The sequence below is a fragment of the Psittacula echo genome, assembly GCF_963264785.1.
Source record: "Psittacula echo genome assembly, chromosome: 2".
Taxonomy (NCBI): domain Eukaryota; kingdom Metazoa; phylum Chordata; class Aves; order Psittaciformes; family Psittacidae; genus Psittacula; species Psittacula echo.
Window position 1 is genome coordinate 82,973,645 of NC_137737.1, and position 24,542 is coordinate 82,998,186.

The window sequence follows — 24,542 nt, forward strand, 5'->3', positions numbered from 1 at the left end:
TTGCTGTCAGTTTTTCTATAGGAAAGACAAAGCTGTAAGATACTAAATGGAAAGGAAAATTCAAACAGCTGATGCCTAACAAACGTTCTGCCAGCACTGCTGACTTGTCATACCTGCTACTGTGTGTTTCACTCGCTTGGGAGTTGCCAGTGACTGCAAATAAACAGCTGTGGAGACAGAATTTAGGAAATATAATGCTTTTTACATGTGTAAAAACCTCTGCAGGAAGAGCTCCCTAAACACCTAATATGTGTGTGTGGGGTTGTGTCTGATGTACCTCTCGGTCTGTAGTTGTGAAGGTGAAAAAGGGGCTTGTTTGAAATTGCAGGCAGTGAGTTGTTTCTCATGATAAAAATGGACATCTGGAATGATTTCTGTTTTGTTTTCGTTGATGAGCACCAAAATGAGGAGAGGGTAGGTTTTTTGTCTCTTGCCCCAGAGCAGTCCAAAGACAGTCAGTCACTGAGGCCTACTCTTCTGTAGTCTGTCTGTCTTAAACCTGGTTTTACTTATAAATAGCCAAGTTAAATATATATAAATTAAAATTATGACGTTTGATCCGAAGCTACTGAAGCATCCGAAATAATGTAAGGCATTCTGCTACTCTGGCATCTGTAGGTAAAAAAACTCAGGAGCAGTGAGGGAGGTATTTAGCTGGCTGAGGGGCACCTACCAATTCAAGTTAACTATAATCCCAAAGCATCAGAGTGATGGTGAAACGACAAAGCTGAGTAACATGGCTTCATGGCACTGAAGTTTTCATAAGCTTAAAATACCAGGCCAAATGTGGCCACTGGGACAGTCTTCCTGAAAAAAAGAGCTTCCAGTGGCCTGCGTGGTTTCTCACTGTATCAAGGTCAATTTGGTGATGATCTTGGTAGGAAGTGGCAACCTGTGTTAGTTTAATTGTTCTGTCAAAGACTGGGTGTTCATGTTTCCCTGTCTGTTTTCACAGGCAGTGGCAATCCTGACAGCTACGTATCCTGTGGGACACATGCCTTATGGCTGGCTGACAGAGATCAGAGCAGTATACCCTGCTTTTGACAAGGTGAGTGCCTATGTTAGGAGTGTAATAAATACCTGTTGTGTGGTTTTGCATGCGTGGTCCTCCTCTTTCCATGTTGCAACATTTTGATTTAAGGGTGTCTTCAGTGATGTCAGAGGGATTTCTGCCAAACAAATATTAAGAAAGTTAGTTCATGGCTCCATAGCGAAGTGTAACAGATTCTTTAAAAAATAAACCAACCAAAGATTAACTGGGGCTGTATTAATGGACATCTATTGTCTTGTCTTGTTTCTCTTTACTTTTGCTTTTGATACCTATTGTTCTTTGTCCCACTGATAAGGTTTAAAAATCCTAGTTAAAATATTGGTTTAGGTGGCTTCAAGCTCTTGTCTGATTTATGATTTTAACCTTAGCTCTGCGTTAGAAGGTATTGAGCTTTCTTTTGACTGCATAGGTACTGTGTTTTTAAGGATTAAAAAAAGTCCTCACTTACTTACTATGATGTAGCTGCTTAGCTAATGAAGTGACTTCTCACAAAGTGTCCATCAGTAAGTAAGCAAGCTCTCATCTCTGCTCCCGATTCTGTGGTATCTCTCAAGTGGGTTTAGATTCATTTGCTTACGTTAACATTTAGCAAAGGTTGTTTCATAGACTCACAGTAACACAGATAACGTGCATTATTTTAGTAGTACTGATCATGTAATTATGTGAGAATACAGGGATCGCTCCTGGAACTGAGCACAGAGTAAATACATAACCAAAATGAATTTTGTTTAGGGTCTTTTTTTGCTTTGTTTTAGAACTGGTATTCACAAGCCCATATGTTGTGCAAAGAAGTCATGTCCTGTGACACTTAATTCAAATCAAATCCTCTCCTTCACTTTCTTTACCAATTAGTAACTGAACTTTCTAGCACCAAATACTGATGAAGAAAATGTTTGCTTGCTCCAGGATGTACTTAGCTGAAACAAGCCCTGTTTGGAATTATCCACTGTATTTCCAAGAATTTAAAACTAAAACAAAGAAAAATCAAATCAGTTGTTACTTCTTAGTCTGCCTGCGTACAGCTAAATTGACCTGTGAGATAAAATACAACATGCAGCCAGATCATGTTGCTGAAAAGGAACTGCAGATGCAAAACCAATGAATGGCAATATAAAAGTGGTTTGTGACAGGAAACACAGGGGCTGCTAATCTCATCCGTTATGAGCCACAATCAAATGCACTATTGCCAAGTAAAATTAACAGCAATTAAGGCTCCTAAATTCAAGTCTCGTTTATCTGGTGGAAGATGTGCTGACAGCTTTAGTGGTGTCAGGATTAGACCATGATTTGTCTGTTTATTTCAGTTAAAAGGTTTCTCATCGTGCTCTTGGGGAACAAATGTGAGGAAGAAAAAGCTGGAGTAAGGCACAAGTAGATACCATTTATCTAACTGCCGAAAAAATACACGATGGGGATTATATGTTTTAAGAGCAAATTGGCATAAAAATGTGCTAAGTGAGGTAGCAGCAGCATAAAGGGTATCTCATTCTGGCAACCATGTATGCAAATGCCTCCACTGTACCTTTCAAACAATAAATACCAAACCAGAAACCACAGTGGGTTTTTTAGATCACTGTGAGAATTGCTTTACCCTCCATCATATACCATTCTCATGTCACCATGCCTTTCAAAACCTTTGTTTCCTTAAGCTGAGGCTTTCTCAGAAGAGTCCAGGTAGAAGCACTTTTTATTTCCAACCTCTGTAAAGACTTCTTTACTGTGATTTTCAGATGTTGAAACATTTTGCATGCATGCAAACTCCCATTTTCTTTTGTCAGTTACTCAGAAAGCTGTCAAGGCTGATGGCTATTGGAAGCACACTGCATTGCCTCAACAGACTGATAGGATTTGGGATCCAGGTAGCATGCCACTTTTCAGTGACTCTACTGGAGAAGTCAGATTCTTATCTTCACAGGGAAATTGTTACCTCTGTTCACATTCATAAGAGAGATGCAGGGTCCTGTTTCAACCTTTTATGAGACTCTGTATCCAGAGCAACCTCATGGCTTAGCAGGTACACTCAGGTTAAGGCTTACTATTGATTTTCTGAAATAAAAAAAGAACGAGGATGATCAGGGGACTGGAGCACCTCCCGTATGGAGACAGGCTGAGAAAGTTGGGGCTGTTCAGCCTGGAGAAGAGAAGGCTGCGTGGAGACGTCATAGCAGCCTTCCAGTATCTGAAGGGGGCCTACAAGGATGCTGGGGATGGACTCTTCATCAGGGACTGTAGTGACGGGACAAGGGGTAACAGGTTAAACAGGGGAGGTTTCAATTGGATCTAAGGAAGAAATTCTTTACTGAGAGGGTGGTGAGGCACTGGAATGGGTTGGCCAAGGAGGTTGTGAATGCTCCATCCTTGGCGGTGTTCAAGGCCAGGTTGGATGAGGCCTTGGATGGCATGGTTTAGTGTGGGGTGTCCCTGCCCATGGCAGGGGGGTTGGAACTAGATGGTCTTAAGGTCCTTTCCAACCCTGACTATTCTATGATTCTATATCCTAGTTCCATGCTCTGATTGCTGTTTTACATGGTGACAATGCCATTACTCTTAATAGACCATGTTGTCTGATTCAGAGCAACACCACTGGCTGAGAGAAAAGTTATAAACACTTAATAGATGGGAGTGGATGCTCTTTTTGCTCCATAATCTGCAGTGGTTTGATCCAAGAACTAAACAGTATGCAAGTGAGAGGAACAAAGAGTATGTGGTCAAGAGTTGGAGCAAAGGGTGGAGTAGAGCAAGAGCAGAATTAGCAGCAGCAGGATAGGAATGAACGAGACCGCCTTTTCTTCGCAACCCCTTTGGATGGCGGGATTGTGGTCACCACAAAAGCTTTAAATTGCACAATTCCATCAGCTTCTTGAATGTGTGTGAAATGGCATAGCCTTCACAGAGCTCACGTTTGGTTTGTCCACTCCCAAGATGTGTTGGCATGAGCTCCTCTTTCTCTTACAAGTAATTTCAGTAAAGGAGGCTGATCATGTGACAGATACCGCTGTTCTACCTGAGCTGCATCAAGGATGGATAAATGTTGTACTGCATCTCATGGTACAGGTTCTATCAGCATGGGCACATACTTGTGTATCTCAAACAGCTCCAGGGTGAATGCAGATTATTACTACAGGGATCCTAATGGTGTCCTGCTTTTGATATCCCATCCTCTCATTTGACAGACCATTTAGGTTGTTTTTATGTGTGTTCCCTGAGGGCAATTTTAAATCTTCAGCTTCATTTGCAATATGAGGCATTTGGAAGAGGGCTTTCGTTGTTTTAAATGAAGCTTTGCTGCCATGTGAGTACAGAGCCCATGTTCAATGTGGAACACCTAATAGTCCTAATTATGTTCTGTTCATTAAATGGCATTAATGGAGCCAACTGTTCCAGGAGCTTTGTTTGTATTACCTACTTGTCTAATTGAATCAGTAAGGGTGCTTTCATTGGTGTATGGGTTTGGTACCACTCTGTGGTAAAAGGGAATGAAGTCCTATTTTTCCTGTGAAAACATGCTACAAACTTTAAGGTAAAAAAGAAAATCGTGTGGCGTTTCCTTAGAAAGAGCTACTACCCTTTTTCAAAGCTGAATTTGTTAAATAGGACTTATTCCTTAGAAAAGTAGGGACATTACTCAGCCCTCTATGACTATAGGAACAGTTGCTGTCAGCTTAAGCAGAAAATATGCCTTGGTGGTACAAAGTAAGCAGAAAGCTCTAGGTTAAAGAGCAAACAAAGGCAGGCACGCACAGACAGTCAGGTCCAGCACATGACCCTGGTGCCATCAGCCTCACAGCAGTCTGGAGCCAAGCTAATGCTCATTATCTCTTTCTCTTACCCTAGAATAACCCCAGCAATAAATTGGTGAACACCAACAGTACTGTCACAGCAACACATATCAAGAAGTTCACTTTTGTTTGCATGGCATTGTCCTTAACGGTAAGAAACCTTTGTTCAACTCTGCCTTTCATCTCAACCAGAAAATTATCTCCTCTCCCTAATGCTAACAGCAATAGCAGTTCAAGAAAGGTGAGTTGTCATTTCTTATGAAGCTCTGTTGATTTTATCTGGAGGAGGGAGTGTGGTCACAGTACTGGAGTACCAAGAAAATAAGCTATCATTAGCTCAGGCTAGATACCTTAAGGGCTAGAGTTACTTTATTTGATTCTCTGTACTTTTCATTTCAAGTCAGCCTCTGCACAAGGCGATATTGGAGATCTGCTTTTCTTTTCTTCTCTTTCGTTTTTTTTAAAATGATCAAAAACTCTGGTAACCAGCGCGTCAGGAAGATGAAAAACTGCGTTTGTCGCATGTGCAGTGGGATGGCAGCCTGTCCCTGGGCATCTTTCATCCACTGAGAACAGTGGTTCCCTGCTGCCTCGCTTGGCACGCCTTGATATCACTGCTGGGCAGGACTTATGGCCCCAGGGACCATGGGCAAGGTGGGGGAAGCTCCAGAGGGCTGGCAGTCCCTCAGGGCTATCACAGCTTCTCCCCTCAGTACCTGCACTAGCAGGACAAAAGCCAAGTTGATCCTAGAAAATAAGTTTCTTGGAGAAAAAAGTCCTTCCTCACAGTAGAAAAGTAAGTGGGAAATGCTGCAATTGTTTTAGGATACAACAGCTGAGAGTCCTAAAATTGAATCTAATATAATAAAAATAATAAATATATACATAATAAAAATGAAAAAAAAAAAAATTCATACCCCACACAGGTTTTCTCTTTATCCCCAGTGCTGTCTACATCCACGGAGTATCTGGATGCTTGATGCTTTGTAACTCTCTTCTCCCCACATTCACAAATTTACTGTGGAGTAATGAAGGGCTGACATAATTTCTCTCTACCCTATGTTTTTGCATAGAGTCTTTTGGACTGAGTTGCACATGGCCCATGCATAAAAAAGGGAAATTAGTTTACATCAAAGGAAACCTTACAGTTCACCAGCCTGAAGTATTTTTAACCATCCCCACCCTCTTGTCACAACCTGGGAAAGTGGGATACTGTACTCTGTCTTATTTCACAGTGAAAATGAAGCAACTCAGTCCATTCATAGCTGAATTAGGAGATTTCTTCCGGTCTTTATTTCCTATTCTTTTTCCTTAAACAGCTACAACTGGCCACCATCAAAGGCAGAATTGCATGAGCCAGTGTGGCATCTCTTCTGTCTATTAATTTCCTAGACTTAAGCTTAAACTCTTTTCATGTGGCTTAGAGACCAGCAGCTCTGGCGCTAATTTGTATTTCCTACAGCATGTAACGGAGGGAGACGTATGCCTCCACTGAATTGGCCATTGTCTGGAGAGACACAGCTCTTACGTAATCTACCATCACACACCCTGAGGTTTTCTCTTGTGTGCTGTGCCAGGCCAAGGTTATGTTCTCTACAGCTGGAGCCTCTCTTGAAATCTGTCAGTGTTGATAGAGACCCATGAAGGGGAAAGCTTTCTGCTTTATAAATTGTGCTGAGAATAGTACTCCAATCTCAAAGCCTTCTCTGAACTATTTTCTTCACTGTTCCGGGCATTTATCAGCTTACTCCAGTTCTGATAGGTCATGAGCTTCTCACATTACCATCACCGTGCTCTGCAGAGTAATTTTTAATTACTGCAATAGGCCTTGTGACTGCAGCATTTTTTTTCCCAGAAGCTCTCCATAGTACTTTCAAGGGTAGTTCTTTCATAAGATCATCATGAGAGATTTGTCTGCACTGAAATTCCAGAAACACTTTTGAGGTCCATAGCTTTTCCTGTCCTGTTTCTATTTTTGCCTACTAGTGACAGATTGTTAGGATTGCTTGTCAACAGACAGAGCAGAAAAATAGACACATGAGCTCTATAAAGATTCAGGTTGGTTCAAGGGCCTGAGCCTGGAAATGCTTCAGTGCACAAGCTCAGTAGACATGGGTATGACTCAAATTACCGTGTGCCACCAGTTCTAAGGAACTGGACTTCCAATTTGCAGGTCACAGCCAGGTCAGATAGCTACTGTAGCTGAGCTCCCATGGCCATTGGTGATTGCTGAGGTTGTCTGGAGGGGCTCTACTGCAGTGAATGGCAGTTGGACTAGTGGCATCACACGTGGTAACATTTTGCTCTTTGGGATCAGTGGGAAAGTGGGAAACAGGTTCCCAGGCTGACCAAGAGATCAAAACAAGTCAAATACTTAGTCATGTGAATCCATTCTCCAGTAGATGATCTCTAGAAGGATTCCAGAAGATGGAAAGATAAAGGAAGTCCATTAACCACTGAAATAAGAGTGGAACATTTAGTATGAGCAACAACCGTGCAGGAAAGTACCTTCACAGTGTAAACCCCTGGGAAAAACCTCCCAGTCATTGAAGACATGCTGTTTCATAGAGTTGGAAGAAAAATGTCCTACCTCCTTCCACAGACCAGTCATGCCTGCACAAGTACGATAAACCTACTATTACAGCAGGAGCACTTTTTCACCCTTGTTGATAGTGGGTCAGAGCACAAAGAAAGGCATAGTTCTGTTAAGAAGCATAACTTTGAAGGTTTTTTTTAGTCTTTATGGGATCTGAAAGACTGTACTTGAGCCTTCCCAGACTGACTGGGCAGCATGCAAACGTGTTCCGCCAAGTGTGATTATACCTTCTGCCTCATGGCTTTGAAGCATCAGGTGGGTGTTAAAGCAGCTTCTTCAAAAAATGGGAATAAGTTGTATTGCTTAGTGAAAAACGTGTAGACAAGCTGTTTTAGTTAAAGGCTGTAAAGAGAAGCTGTTAGACTCCTAATATGTAAGAGAGCTGATGTGATTAGTCGGATTGATGTGGTTTTGATTATAAGTGGTGACTCCTTCCAACAGCCCTGTTTTGTGGCTATGTAACTGAATGTAAAATTTGTATAGCAGAGAGGAGGGACTCAGCTGAAGAGTTTTGCCCATACAGTTAAGGAAGTGGTTCTGAGTTTAGAAAATAGGGCATGCTTGGTTATTTACTGTCAGCTGAAGAAGTGTGCATAATGATGCTTGCTATTGTTACTTCATTGCCATTAGGCACTTGAGGAAAAAATTCTCCTTCCTATATATAAGAGATACTGCTCCAAACGCTAGTCTTGCTGCCATTGCCAGCTGAGCCTGTCAAGAACTAAACATTTTGGTTCAATGGTAGATCTGTTTAGATGACCCTACAATCCAACCCTGAGATCACTGCACTAAGTGAGGACACAGACTCCCGAGACAGAAAACCGGTGCATTTATAGCACACATGCCTTTGGCTGTGGGATGTGTCAGCCTCCAGACGGTGCAGAAATCCCAAAATAATTTGTCTGGGTGCTAAATTACTGCATTTATCCATTGCAGCAAAGGTTTGCTCTGTCAGGGGTGAGCATTCCCTCATTTGTGAGCTGTGTGTAGAGGGGCAGGATGTGTGAGGAGTGAGCTACTCAAGGGAACCTTGCCTTGCTCAGCAGGAGTAACAGCAAATAGGCTGTGCTTCAGTGAGGGTTTTTCTTAGAATAGTGGGTAGTGTCTCTGAGCTCAGACACACCACAGTGCAGAATTCCGGGGTTTTCCAAGGCAGCCTGTAGAGCACAGCACCTGCCAAATTACCTTTCTTTTCTTTTTTTTCCTAATTGTCTCCATTTCCCAGTTGAGCTCTTCCTTAAGTCTTCTGTGATGACACAGAGGTTGCAGTCAGTTAAAATGCTTTTGCCTGGCTAATGCCAGCTGCTGGCAGCCACGTGATTAGTGTTTGGTCATCTGCCTCTGAGCTGCAAGGCTTTCCAGACTGATTTCATGCTGGTGCCTGCTCTATGAAAGTGCTGGATAGAGGGGTCTCCCTTGGGAGGGCACAAGCTCCTTCACTTACAGCTGCTCCTGCCCACTCCATGTGGGGGTCACAGCAGTGCCCTCATGAACACGTCTGTGTGCAAGCCCTGCACAAGTCAGTGAGGTTGTGTGCCCTGAGTTGAAAGCAGCACTGGGGGATGTGGGACATCTTATTCTCTGAGAAGACTGGCAGTAGTGGCATCTGTTCATGTCCTGGAGTCAGCTTAGAAGGCAAGTGATGTCTTACTTAACAAGAGCTTCAGGCACCCTCGTTTAAGTTGCTGTTACCTGGGGTAAAAGCATGGCCAGCTCTGTGTGGCTGAAGCAGGATCATTGCATGAGCGTACAAGGTGCTGATCAGACGAAGCAATTTCTCAGACACCACTGTGGAAGCTCCCTAGCTCACCATCATGAAAACGTACCCTGAATAGCCTGTACTTACTTGTTGGTTTATATCAGGAAAGGAGCAGTCAGCGCTTACAGCAGTAGTTACGCTATTTGGTTCAGCTTCCTCTTCAGGCTGACACAGCTGGGACAGACCAAGGTGCCTTTAGCGATACATTTCCAAACACCAGCTCTCATTAGCTGCATCGTTCCTGTTAACTAAAGTTAACAGGTCACATGTCAAGACACATGGTCTTTTATATCTTCATATTCTTGAGTGCTCATGCATCACAACAGGCTTTCCCTTACCAGTTATACAGGCTCAAGGTGCCAAGGGTGACATGCTGTGCGCACCACGCCATATTCATCCGTCTGTCACCAAGTTAATGTGCAGCAGGAGAGCTGCACAGTACTCCTCCATTTTAACATCTGTTTATTAGAAACAGCTCAAAGCTCTTTCCAGCATTAAGTATAGTAGCACCAGTGCTATCATAAAAGGAATTTCAGTGCTGCTTTTCGGGTTTTTTTAAACGGACACGTAGTTACAGACAAACAGGGAAAGTAGCAGCTTTCATGAATAAACAAACTGATTAAGGGGAGAAGCTAATTGTGTAGAATACTATCTTACATTTAATTAGCAGACTCCGCTTAAGAAACTAAACCCAGATGTTTGAGTTTGCCCTGTAACTTTTCATTCCATTCTATTCCAAAAGGAGATTGAAAGAGTGGCGAGAAAGCTTTTCACATTTACACCAACCAGTATGTGTGTGTGGTCTATGCAAAGCTTACAGATTTCAGAATTACTTGTTACAAACCACAGACAAACCAGTATGTTCTTTGTTTTGGGTTTTTCCAAGAGAAAAAAATTGCCATGAAGTTTCAACTAAAGTGAAGGCTTAGGAACTTAAGCTGAACAAATCCATATGCATCAATTGTGTTGTGATAACCAAATTCAAATGCTGGGTAACCTACATGAGACTTAAATCTCAGTGAAAGCTTAAATTTAGTGTACTCAGGAGCAAACAGCTGGTCAGTTTACTGGTTTATGTGTTTGGGCTCCACTGTTGAATATGTGAGTGTCAATACATGTCAAAATGTCGCCTGCTTTACTGTCAGGTTTGTCAATAATTGAGGAATCTAATGATAGCTTTGAAATGTTTCTAATACTTACAACACTACCTTCTATATTATACGTTAGGCCATTTTTTATATTCTGTAAAAAAAATTACATATTTTTGTAAACAGAATGCAATACTTAGATTCATATCTCAACTTATTCTTCTGCCAGGGAAAAAAACATGTACTGATTTCTAAGGGCTCCTGCTGGTGAGCATCTGTAGTTTAAGGAATAACTATTGGCAAACTGTCTTGTTTCTTTCATTTGCTGGAAGTTATCAGCCCCTTAGGAAAAGCGGCACGCACACATTGAGTCAGCTCTAGTGCTCATCTCTTGTAGCACAGCAGCATAAGCTACCATCAGTTGGTAGTTGTATCCATCTTACATATTAATGTGTAGTCTGTGTATCTATGGATATGTGTCTGATAAGTATATAGTGATATGCAGAGTGTAGTTGTAGATAAGTGGGGAGTTTTTATTGTAACAATCAGAAGTTTTAAGCTGTGGCGTTTAACATGTGCCTGTGCATCTTATTTTCCCTCAACCATGGGCAAAAAAATGGGACAGACTGTTGGGGACCACAAGCTCTTTTACCGAATTTGCAAGATTCAATAGAGGGACCCCATCACAGTCTTAAAACAGCAGTTGCAGAGTTTCTTTTGCTGGGTCCTTGTAATAGGATAATTCAGTTTCAGCCTGAAGAAGAGAGGAGAAAACTCTTGGTTCCATCTGATGACAGGTTGCTGCAAGCCATCCCATCGCTTACCTGATCTCCAGTCATCTGCTTGGTTATCTTCTATAATTAATCATCAAGCACATAGGAGATGAGAAGAAAACGCTGATTGAGAACAAGGAAGCCAGTGTAACAGGGAAAATTCCCTGTATGAAAGAATTAAAGTACAGAATTCAGGACTCAGTAGTTGCTGCTTTCTACTTATTCCTTAATTCTGTGAGAGCTAGAGCCAGCCACTGTGGAAGAGAAGCAGTTGTGTGTTATTCAAGCTGAGAAGCATTGTCTATTTAAAAGGCAATTCCAGATGCCTAAGGTTTTGTACTCTGCTTTGGATTTGGTTATGCCAAGCTAGAAACTGCCAGGTGGATACCAGAAGGTGACTTCTGTCCTCTTGATCAGCCGGGCTTCACCAGCCAGTGAAACGTAGGCATTGGCACATAAAATTGGAGCCTGTGTGAGTGAAGACAGAATATTCATACCAACTCAGTATATTACTGCAATAGCACTGCTGTATTGACATGTTCCCTGGTGCTATGCAAATATTTTATTCTCAGTAGTTGTTTAATTTCCGGTTGAACTCAGCAAATCTTATTTTCCAGCCATCAGTCTGGCAGCTGATTTTTCCCATGAGGGGCACCAAAGACTATCCAGTTTTCAATAGGCCCATTTGCTCTCAAATTTTCAATCTCTAGTTTAATAAATATGCCATTTCATATCACTTTCTGCATTTACCAGTAAGTTCATTTTCCAGATGAAAAATTAGCCTGAGTAAAGCTCTTGCATAGATAGGCCACTGATGTATTTGAGTTTCCAGCTATGCTGTCCTGCCAAACAATAAGACATTAACTGTTGGTAAAGGAGAGAAGTTAAAGAATTCTTTGCACCTCTGCAGCAAGACTGACTTCTGTGTTACTAAGTGTCCTGCACGTGCATCGGGGTAGTATCAATTAGGCTTGCATATCGAGAAATGCCATGGAACATGTTCCTGTTTCACTGGTGAAGCCTTTTGAAGGCAGAAGAGTAGTGCCCATAGCTACTAGTGTCCATGAAATAACTGCACAGCAGTTCCCTGCAGTATGCAGCTCTCATTGGGTGTCAGCTTCTTTGGTGTCTGGAGTCCCATGCAGGCTGACATTCAGCTGCTGTGAATGCACTTCAGTTGTGATACCTACGGAAGCATCACGCGCTTCTCTTTGTTTCTGTCTTTGGAGACAAAACACCTGAAGGGTCTTATTTCAAGCCTGAGAGACAGTAAATTGCACTCAAGGCCTGACAGGACATGAGCTTTAATTTTTAGATGAGTTAGGCAGCTTCACTGTAGCCAGAGGGTGTGCAAAGAAATGTTTTAAAATAGAATTTGCCACAAGCAGTATACATGAACATACTTTCAGAAAAAAATGTCATTTTTTTAATTCCCTTTTCCTAAAGAAAATAAGGTCAGTTACCACTACAATTGTGAATCAATATCAGATGTCAGGTACCAAGAAAACACAGGAATACAGGTATTCATGCCCTCACCTTCATAAACCTGAGCAAACAGAATGATAATGTTTCTGTGTACACACATAAGTTTGGTAAAGATCAACCTGGAGTACAGCAAAGTGATTTGCAAGTTCTGACTGATGCAAGAGGCTATCTAGGCTTTTAATCTATTATTCCTCTTTCACTCCCACTTAAAAGGCCTTTAGCCTCATCTCCGTGATTTCAAGTGATTCAGATGCTGGAAAGGGGAGCAAGAGAAAATACTGTTTCTATTTCCTTGTGACTGATGCCACAATTTTATTCTGCATTGACAGACAGTTGCTACCCAGTTATTACCACATATATAGCTTTGATAGCTATATACATTCCAGGCTGCTAATGATAATTGTGAGCTAATTCTTAGTTCACAAGCTAAAGAACAAAGTGGTGATTTTTGAGGTCCTTAATTTAGGCATTTATACCTCTGTTTTATACCTAACTGTATGCAATACTGAAACCTTCCCACTTGCCCATCTCAACTTTTATATATAGATGACTGACAGCAGACATTCAGAAGATGGTCCATCAAGTTCAAGTTGAGAATTGAAGGTGGTGGGGTGAAATGTAAGAGTATTTAATACTGAAGAGAGAGTCAAAGATGTAGTCTTTGTGCAGTGACAATGCAGGAGAGTCCAGCAGCTGAACAAGTAGCTCCAAATGGACTGAAGTTAACAAAGCTTCATTTTTTACTTGAATTTGTGACTCATGGTCAAGGGCCTGAAAAGGATGAGCCATACTTCAACTGCCTTGGCCTTTCAGATACTCTACATATTTCCTGCAAAAGGAGAATGCTGTATGGCACCCAGTTATAAACCTCATTAATCTCTCCTATCTGGAGGATTTCACTACTATAGCATTTCTGCCTTACTAGAAGAAACAGCTTAGCCATACCAAGGAAAACAGGATTCATCATGATGATTTCTGTCATGTAAACAATGAAATCTGTGAGTCTATCAGTGTTTGTGTGCTCACAGTATAACATTGCACAGACTAAGCTACTCTATAGAAATCAAGAATTTCTATTCTGGATCAGAAAGTAACATGACTTCTGATAGCAGTAGTGCTTTTTCGGTTTTGAGATGCTTGTGTTTTAACAAACACGTCCAGGGACATAAGCTAGAGTTTTGCAGCTTTGCAGTTCTAGCACATCAGTTACCAGCCACTGCACTAGAATTTAGAAATGGAAGATTACTTAAGAGCCAACTTTCTTAAAGTGGCTTGTGTTACATTAACCAGGGCAAGCCTCTGTTATTTTCTAAAGCTGATCAAGGTGATATGATTTTTGTGTGTTTTGTTTGGGTTTTTGTAGGAAGTCTGACTATGGACTGTGACTTTAGAGTTTGAATAATAATTGATATTTTTCAATGCATCACACCATATCAGATTGTAAATTACTGCCACATATCCTCGTCCCCCTTCCACCAAATTTAAAGCAATTGTACTTTATAGTACCTTGTGCAGTTCATGCTTCCCTGTCCAAGGTCATGTTTACAGCTCTCCTCAACAGGAGATTTTCCCCAAATATCTCCTTTTCTGCTTGTGAGAATAACAAACTGCCCCTGTGTAGTGCTGAAGAGCTTCAGACTCAGAGTAGCTACTGCAGCATGTATCTCCATTCTGGGTATTTGTTGCTTGCTTTCAGGAATATCTTTTTATAACAAAGAGCATAGGCATGGCTAGCAATTGGCTTTAAGAAACAGTACAAACTGCATTTTCTTCAGAACTGAAGTACTATATAACATTATTTAGCCTTTCATGTAGTTTTTCCTCACAAGTTAAAAGATAAATGAAGGGAAACGGGTGTAGGAACCATATTTTGCTGCCACTGTATATACCTGTGACCTGTCGCAGATCAAAAAGCAGCCAAAAGTTTAAACCATTGCGAAGGCCACTGGATCTGTGTTCAAGGTTCATTCATTTTTTTGTCTTCTGTTGGCTGTCTTTATTTTACATTTCTGCATTGCTTTATTATCAAAGGTTACAACTGGGCTTTATTAGATTCATGGGACAATAGGACTGAGAGGCAGCAAAATCCACAGGAGGAATGTCACAACAAGAAGCTGGTCCCTTTCAGAGAATACAATCCCCGCTGCCAGCAAGTGCCAGTATCCAGAATTCCCTGGATGACTGAGTTCAGTATCATTATCTCTCATGAACATACAAAAAAAGGAAATGAACAAAGAGGGACAGACTTCCCACATACTCCGCACTCTTATTTCATCAATTACTTCTTTAGAGCATCACTGTATTTAGGAGATTGCACAAGTCCTATCTAGGATATTCACATTTTAAATACAGCATAAATTTTCGGGACTAAATCCACTTTCTTTTGACTTCACTGTCATACCCTATATAGATGCCAAGGACAGCTTTTATAGTAATACCACTCATCCAGTGAATGAGTTTGTTTTCACTGCTTTGAGTTTGCCTGTCTCTGAACTCCCAGATTGTTTTTTTTTATCTTAAGGCTGCCGGCACACAAATAACAATTGGAAAATGACATACTGGTAGACAGTCACTCAGAAAGCTTTTCACCTTTTCACTATCAAGTTTAGCTCTTGCTTCAGTAAAAATTACTTCAGATGCGAGTGGAAGCATTGCTGCCTGCTCAGGAAGATTCTGGGCCTTAGAACTTTATAAAATCCTCACGAGGGCCTTGTCCCATCCATGGTACTGCACTGAGCCTTTGTCCCAGGAACAAAGCTTTTCTGTTTGCTCCAGTGAGGTGGAGACTAATGTCTCCTTCGTGATTGTTCAGGTTTCACACAAAGAGTCTATTCTGCCTTAGTGGCTGGAGCAAGCAGAAAAGGAAGGGTCAAAAACTCTCACTGCAGCATGTTCCTGCTCAAACCCTAATCACAATAGAAAGCAGCAAGAGATGGAGAAAACTCAGGACAGAAGAAAATGACAAAGTTGTGAAGTCTACAGTTTTCAAAGAGAGCTTAGGAATCTGCCAGCTTCGGTTTATTTGAGCTTTTTCAATGTGAAGCTGCGCCCAGTAAAATATCCTGCTTTCTGTAAAAAATGAAGCAACATATTTCAATGAGGAGATGTAATGACTACCTTAATTTAGTGACCCAACCCAGCCTGAAAAATACCACCTAAGTATTGTCAGCTCAGAGGAAAGCAGATGTGGCATCCTGTTAATGCTAGCAGAGAGTGAGCGTATTATTGTGCAAGTGTTGGACCTAGCTTTATTTCTGCGGAATGTTGAGTTCCATCACTGAACTATAAGGAAAGCGGGGGGAGGTGGTAGGAGACTTGAGTCTGTAGAAACCAGTTATTTCGGGAGATGTGAAGTTTGGAGTTTTCCCACAGGCAGGCTCTGGTTTCTTTTGCTCCCCCTGCTGCTTGGCAGATTTTATGACTGCTGTTTCAAGCTTTAACACCACCTTTGCAGTACACAAAGTTCACAGAAATTTATACTGATTTGTGTGTGCCTGAGGAATAATTGCTATAAGAGAATGTCCTGGTGATTCAAGTCATCAGCATTATGATAAGCCACTTTCAAATACAACTGCCATCTGACATTTTTTCTGCACACAGATCCAGGGCTTTTTGCTTCATAAGATCACAGGATTGTCAGGCTAGAAGGGCCTTGGGAGTTCGTAAGGTCCAGCCTCTGGCTCTGAGCAGAGTCAGCTGTGAGGTCAGGGCAGGTTCCCTGGGGCTTCGGCCAGTCTAGTCTTGAAAACCTTGTATTTCCCACACAAGAAAAGGACCCACTTTCTGCCCACTTCAGAATTACAGGACATGTGAGCGCAATCATTGTGATATATCCCAACAGAGCATCAGGTTGTGGGAATCTTCAGTGCCTCCATTTGGACAGATTATTTCTTTCTTTTTTTTTTTTTTTTTTTTTCTTAAAAGCTGTATATCAAGAGCTCCACAAAACTGGAATTGTTTATTGCACACTTCAAAGGGCAAAATCGTATGACTGGTATTCTTCCATATTAACAGAAGTGATATGCTTAGCTGATACTATCATAAAGATCTATGGTGTAGTTCAAAGCTGAGATGGGTAAGAAGGTGTAAAGTAGATTTTCTCTGCCCTCACTGGGCATTATGCAGCATAAGTAGGAATAGAGAGATCACAAATACAGCATATGTTAAATTAGTTAAGATGAAATCCTCAATAGATACACAGAAGAATATTGCAAGTAGAACATCTCTCTTGGACAGCCATATTTCTGCAAACATAGCAAGCTCAACAAGTAGTAGAAAACATCCACTGAGAGTTGTTTTGCAGGAGAAAAACACAAACTGCATTTCGTCACAGGAACAGGTTTAACAGGTTAACAGTATGCTTCCCCATGGCAAAATATTGTTATTTCAGTCTCATTCCAGGCTGGTATATGTGTAATCTATTTTGGATTCTGTAGCTTCTTTCTGAGGAACATAGAGCCATATCACATCTTTGTCATTTGTCATCAGGCATTGCTGCTTCTAACTGCACTGAAGTCTAGAAATACTGTACTGCTATTCATAGCTCACTGGAATACTCTTTTGTGCCTTATATTTATCAATGAATGTCCCAAAAGACAGGCAGCTTTCCACAAATGCTGAAAAGCAAATCAGTCTAGCACCCTGCAGATTACTATACACGACAATAGCCTTTGTTAGCATAATGTATTATAACGTATTATGTAGTGTGTCTCTGAGGTTTAGTAATCCCTGTCAGCAACCAGCATAAATGGAAATAGTTTTTAGGAGCCTATGAAAAGACTGTTAGTTTTGAAGAACTACTAGCAGTCAAACTCATACATGCAGCAACGGAAACAAAATCTCATGAACAGTCTTTAATGGCAATCATTTATGAAAGTCAGATGCCTGAAGTGTACGTCCCCTACTGAAACAAAGATTTGTGCATTCTCTCAGGCTTGTCGATAGTAGAGTTCTTGACCTTTTAATATGCCTAGACACTGGATTTGTTAGCTAAGAATAGCAAGGTTACACATGAAAGTAAGCACTTATGGAGAGCATCTATACTCTCTTTTGCTCTCTGACTTTTTTTTTAATGCAGAACTGCATTAGAAAAGCCCTATAATACATGTTGCAAGCACAGTGTAATGCTGCATGAATGAAGGTGCACCACGGTTACTGAACTCCTGAAGTTGTAACTGCCAGCAGCTCAGACCATACAGCCCAGGAAGGGCATCTCTTACTCTGCACTTGCCCTGCTCCTTGTACCCTTCGCTGAGGCAACGCCCAGCAACCTTTAGCAGGGAGACAGGGGCTTTGATCTGCTCTGGTACAGCTGTGGTGATTATGGTGCCACCAGTTACTGATATGTTTAGTCAAGCAGTGACAGGACAAGGGGGAATGGCTGTAAGCTGACAGGGGGGACCTTTATATTAGACATTAGGAGGAAGTTCTTCACTGTGAGGGTGGTGAGGCACCGGCACAGGTCACCCAGAGAAGCTGTGACTGCTCCATCCCTGGCAGTGTTCAAGGCCAGGTTGGAGCAACCTGGTCTAGTCGAAGGTGTCCCTGCCTGTGACAGGTGGGTTGGAACTGGATGGTCTTCAAGGTCCTTTACTACCCAAACCATTCTATGATTCTTTGAAGTCTTTCAAATTGTACTACGTAGATCAGTTAAAGACATACTACCAAATAGCACAGCCCTTCAGATCAGTTCAAATAATTAAAACACTTCCAGAAATGCTTTAGTATACTGTTATTTACACAGAGATAACACCACCATAATATTACTGTCTTTACTCAGGCCTTCATATTCTCTGTAGCATTCCACTGTCGTGTTTAGATCTTAATTTTTTCCTGTATTTTTAAAGCACTCAACATTGTTCACTTAAAATTCTGGTTAAATGATCAAAGGCTTTAGCAAATTTATCCTTCAATATTGTGCTGCACTTCTACCCTAAGACAGCAGAAAATCAAATCAACTCTTGCTACAATTTCACAAGCAAGATCCTTACCCCTCAAAGCATTAAAACGCGTCAGCAGAGCTGCCAAGTACAATCTTCGTTACTGTGCAAAGCCATTGCAGCCATCTGCAATTGCAACCTGAAGCTGCAGTACCATTATGCACGCATATTGCTAGTCTGTGCAGGAGCTTTTACTGTTTCATCTTCACCTCTTGATTAGATTAAATGAGGGTAGAACTGTAACCTTACCCAAGCCTCTTTATTCTATTTTTAACCATGCAGACATGCAGAAAGATGTAAGGGGGAGGGGGAAACAGTGTTTAACTAGAGATAGGAGACATACCGTGGGTAAACATTTCCTAAAAATCTTGAAATTCACACCACTTACTCAAAGTAAGATCCAGTAGATTGCATCTCTAATTCTGCATGCCACGCTCTCTGTTTTACCATACTACTTCCATCATTTCTTCTGTTATCATCTGCTCTGGTCGCCTTTCTTATCAGTTTTCACCTTCACAAACACTATAGAGACCACCCAGCATCACAAGAAAGCTAAGACTTCATCCTATTTCCAGTATGCTTTATCTGTAATAAAATCAGCAGCCAAAATATCTTTCCGTCCTCTGCATCTTTAGTGGCACTGTTTTCCTGAAGTAGAACTTATTTTTCCCCACACACACTAAATTTTGATTTTGGCTTTGAAATTATAGAGAAATTTCCCAAGTTGTAAGCTCTCTAGAAGTTAAATTGCATAGGGCTTGCATGATGCAAAGTATTCATTTCTTTTCCTGAGGCTTTGCTCCCTGTGGGCAATGAGAATATCATCTGCTCATAAGATGACAGAGAGGAATCTCTTAGCAAAATGAAACTAATTATCAACATTGCAACCAAAAAAGATGGAAGCATGCTGAAACAGAAATAGAAGGTCCTTCTGCTGCCATGCTTCACCTCCTCAAACTGCTGATTCTTCAGCTTAGCAATCACTGTTATCTTTCCCCACCAGCTGCTGTACAAGTGCTTCTTGAAGCCATTTATCAGCACTGACTCTACTGATCAGGGAGGTGGGGATTGGGGAAGACTGCAATTTGCAGCAGCTGAGGAGGAATGACTGCATACCACCTGGGTATAAGTCATTACCCCGGATTTGCAAATTGACTTTCCTGCCTTAGCAGCTGGATGGAGATTGACTCTGTTCTTATTGAAGCTACAAACTAACTTCAAAGGGAACAAGGTTGGGAACAATGGTTTTGGTCATTTATTTGCTTGCCTGTCTAACCATGTTACAATACTCTGCCAGAAGGAAAAGACTACTCTATTTGCCTTTGCTGGCAGTGGGCAGACTCCACTGTTAGCATAGAGCATGGACTCTTGCAGCAGCCCTAACTATACTGCTCAGTAGGATGCTAATGGCACTGTGCAGGACAAGCAGCATAAAGGTCTTTGCTTTTATGAAAGCAGCAAATTCTAATTGTAGAGTGGACATCTTTGTGTCTTATTTTCTTTGTTGGACTTTAAAGAAAGATTTGACAAAATATGCCCTGCTTTGTTGCTGTATGGTTACTTTTTAGTAACTGGATTCTCAACTGGACAGCCCCTGTTCTAGATTGTCCCCTCTGCTTCCATTGTACCCTGTAAAAGTAATTTGGCAGGGAGAGAGAAGTGTTGGCTAAAGCAGAAAAGAATCCATGCACAGTTCATTTGTCTTCTGCTCTTACCTTCTTCCACTTACTATTCCCTGTATAGGTGATGGAGATATACTGCAAGAAAGCATCAAATTAGTCAAGTAAAACATTCAGTTGTGAAAAATAAATAGTGTCTTCTACGATAAGAAGCAGAGAAGAAAACTGAAGATGAACCTTTTTGCGGGAAGGTGGCATGTCTTGTTCTGACTGCACAGGTGGTCAGAACATGAGACCTTCCATGGGCCCCTTGATCACAAGCCTTGGGAAACTTTTGTGTCTGGGTGCTTGTGGGCTAAACAGAAAGGACTGTCTGTGGCACACAAAGAATGAGAGTGCAATCCTAGCTGTCTTGGAGGTGGTAGGACTTCAAAGGCTAGCTTTAAAAGTTGTCTGAACATGCAGGGATGTGACAACTGGATAAAAAGAGAAAAGCTAGATAGTACAATACTATCTTGTAAGCTAAATTATAAGAGAGTGGTTATGGAGTCCTACTATTTTACAGCCGTTGCACATACTTCACCTATTACACCAGTTTGTAACCTGGCAAGAGGAGTGCCAGAGCATTTAAGGTTCCACGTTTTGCCCTATTCAGTCAGCTCACTTCCCTAACATCTCTACTGGGAGAATAACAGGGAAAAACTACCTTTTTAACTGTAAAACCAAGTTAAATAACAAAATAGTTGTACCTGAAAGGACCTCAGGTACCCCTTCTGACAGGAAAAACCTTGTAGGGAACTGTCAGCACTGTTCTGCAGTGAGTGCCTTGAAGTGAAGCTGGACCTGCCACCTGCCAGCAGCCCCCTCAGCTCTGACTGGAGCCCTGTGTCAGAACTGACCAAAATATTAAACAACGTATCTACTGCTGTACCATTTATTGTGGGGGTTCTTATGGATGTTTTCCTTTCATATATGGACTAAACAGCACAGTCTTTAATAAAAATAACAAGACTTAGTGGATTTGTGGCCTGAGCGCACTGTGTCTGCAGGACACCTTTGCCTTGCTAATCAGGTATGTTACATACCAACAGTACTAAAATCAGCAGTGCATTTAAACCCCTAGTCTTAGATTTAGGTTGGATCTCTTGGTCTTGGAGTACTTCAAATCTTTAGTTACATTTGCTAATCGGTTTTGGAATATGGATATCTTAACCAGGGCAAGTACTATAAAAATCAAGTTTCTCATTGTTTTTGTAACAATTAGACCATTCAAGTACAGCTGTTTGCATGCACCATAAAAATTATTTCTATATGCATCAGTCTTGGTATGTGAGAACATGAAGAGTAGGAATTGCTTCTGAAATTAAAATGCCATCTTACATACACTTGTATACTCTGTGTATTTGAATGCAAGCTAATCATAAATATATGTGTATTTATCATCAGTAGTTATCTATCCACCAGTAAACAAATGTTTTAAACCAGGAAGGCCTATCTTTTGTTGTGCTTCCCTTCTGAAATATAAATATTGCTTAATTTTGTTCTTCCTAGCTCTGTTTTGTGATGTTTTGGACGCCAAACGTGTCAGAGAAGATTTTAGTTGACATAATTGGAGTCGACTTCGCTTTTGCAGAGCTGTGTGTTGTTCCTTTGCGCATCTTCTCCTTCTTTCCAATTCCAGGTAAAAAACAAGAAAATAACAACTCTGTAACCTCAAAATCAAACCAGCTGTGAGGCATGGTCATAGATTCTGGCATGGCTGTACTTACAAGAGTGGCTAAATGTGTATCTAGCATAAGTAACACCATTTTATTGAAGTCAAGAGACCAAGACCATTTACATTCATAAAAGATAAATGTTGCAGTAGGAGCAGTCTGTCATTAGGCAGATTTCTGACTGTCAAAGTGAAGCCTAAATTCTGTCTGGTGAGACCGCATCTGGAATATTGTGTCCAGTTCTGGGCCCCTCAGTTCAAGAAGGACAGGGACCTGCTGGAGAGAGTCCAGCGCAGGGCAACTAAGATGATTAAGGGAGTGGAGCATCTCCCTTTATGAGGAAAGGCTGAGGGAGCTGGGTCTCTATAGTTTGGAGAAGAGGAGACTGAGGGGTGACCTTATTAGTGTATATAAATATATAAAGGGGGAGTGTCACGAGGATGGAGCCAGACTCTTCTCAGTGGCAAACAATGATAGGACAAGGGGTAATGGGTATAAACTGGAACACAAGAGGTTCCACTTAAACTTGAGAAGAAACTTCTTCTCAGTGAGGGTGACGGAACACTGGAACAGGCTGCCCAGGGAGGTTGTGGAGTCTCCTTCTCTGGAGACATTCAAAACCCGCCTGGACACATTCCTGTGTAACCTCATCTAGGTATTCCTGCTCTGGCAGGGGGATTGGACTAGATGATCTTTTGAGGTCCCTTCCAATCTCTAACATACTGTGATACTGTGTGTGTGATACATGAATGGCAATAGCGACACATGTGCCAAGACTGAAATTAACTATTCGGAGTAGCATCTAGGACCACTTCCACAGTATCGTCACCTCCATTAGTCTCCCATCAGCTGCCAGACTCACTGACTTTTTCAGATATCATCAGAGCATAAACAACGTAGAATAAAAGTTAATGCCCCAAGTCAAGAGAGAGACAAGCTTGACAGCAGTAATCAAAGTTTTTCCTCTCAAAAAAAATCAAACTTCCATAATTAAATGCTACATCATGTAGTGTTTTCTGCTCATATGACAAGGCAGTTTTGTAATAAAGTAAACTACAAACATAAGTACATGTAAATACCTTTTTTTTTGTGCCTAGCTGTTATATCCTGTACCACATAGGAATTAGGTGGAAAATTTTCCTTGGTATTATTTCTCTTTAGGAAAGGGGATAGTGTTTTTTAGTGGAGAAAACAGAATAGACCATCTAATACGTTGGTTGGAGAGAGCAGCTCTTAAGAAAAATTGCTCTCTGTAACTGGCCTTTTTTTTTTTTCATTTTCGAAAATCTGGATATTAAAGCAATTTGGATACAAGATCTTCATGTCTAGTAGGGTTTCCCAGCGTGCAAAGTTACCAGACACAAGTTTCACCATGGTTATTTCTGAACAGTGCTCTCTGCATGAAAAAGCTTCATATGAGATGACTGACTTCTTTTACTACTTCTGCCTTCCTTTCTCCCCATTCCTTCTCCTTCCCCTGTTTACAAACAGTGACTGTCAGAGCACACTTGACGGGTTGGCTGATGACTCTGAAGAAGACATTTGTGCTGGCACCCAGCTCAGTGCTGCGGATTATTGTCCTCATCGCTAGTCTCATTGTGCTGCCTTACTTGGGGTAAATCATTATTTTCCACAGAGCTAATGGGTTTGCTTTACTCTTCATTCCTGTTCCCTGTCACTTGATTTTTGTATATTTGCATAGCTCAGAACATTTTCCCCAAATACTAACTATAATATAAAGCCTAAATAGTGTCAATATCTGGAAAAGAAACATTTACAAATTCACAAGTGTGACTGCTCTAGGCAGGCATGATAGTGATGTTCCTTTTGAAAAAATACACAGATGTCAAAAAGGCAGAATCATGTCCTAAAGGGAATTTATCTCCTTGCTATTAAGTGCACTGTTAAGAAAGCTAATGGAAGAATATCTTGTTTATAAGTTAAATAATCTGTTCTACAGCACTCTATACAAGACTTCAAATTCTTAGTCCATAATTTGATTCAGAATGTGGTTCTTTTACTGAACAGTGAAGCCATTAAGAAACAAAAAAGAACTTTAAAATACCTTTTATTCTCTTTGCCTGTGTATTATGTCATTATATATATTATTATATTATTATATTATATTAATATTTATATATATAAATATAATATAATATATAAATATATATAAATAATATATAAATATAATGTAATATAATTATATTATATTATATTATATATTATTATATTATTATATATATTATCTATATTATATCTATATATATTATATACATAAAAAATATTTTTAACAACAAATTGATTCTATATGGGAAAATATAATGACGAATCATGCATTCTCACATAACCATGACTACTTTCTTTTTATGGCACCCACAGAGTTCATGGAGCCACTCTTGGAGTAGGATCCCTTCTAGCTGGTTTTGTAGGAGAATCAACCATGGTTGCAATAGCAGCCTGTTACGTCTATCGGAAACAGGTAAGAATAAGACTCTGCAGGATAGAGTGAAAGCAGTTGATGAATATAGTGGATTTTAGTTCAGATTAAGAGCTCACTTTTGAAATGTAACTCCCCAGCATCCTCACTTACTGAATTTGGTTTGCTTCCTGGTGTGGTCTCAAGAATGTGCAACTTAACTTAGGAACTCTTTGGGTTGAAATAAAACTGAAAGGTTTCTTCCAGCTGCTAGTGGGCATTCAGGCCATGGGACAAGGGTATGGCACGTGCTGGCCTGAAG

The 24,542-nt window shown here is 40.9% G+C and overlaps 1 protein-coding gene across 6 annotated transcripts in view; it reads left to right on the forward strand.

Annotated features, from left to right (window-relative positions):
* The window catches only part of ANKH (ANKH inorganic pyrophosphate transport regulator), a 106,755-nt gene that overhangs the window by 68,432 nt on the left and 13,781 nt on the right, over positions 1-24,542 (forward strand). For all 6 annotated transcript variants that reach the window (XM_080611552.1, XM_080611550.1, XM_080611547.1 and 3 more), the window contains 5 exons: positions 956-1,048; positions 4,886-4,981; positions 21,641-21,770; positions 23,296-23,419; positions 24,184-24,283. In XM_080611552.1, the coding sequence (XP_080467678.1) occupies positions 956-1,048; positions 4,886-4,981; positions 21,641-21,770; positions 23,296-23,419; positions 24,184-24,283 (543 nt within the window). The remainder of the gene's footprint in view (positions 1-955; positions 1,049-4,885; positions 4,982-21,640; positions 21,771-23,295; positions 23,420-24,183; positions 24,284-24,542) is intronic.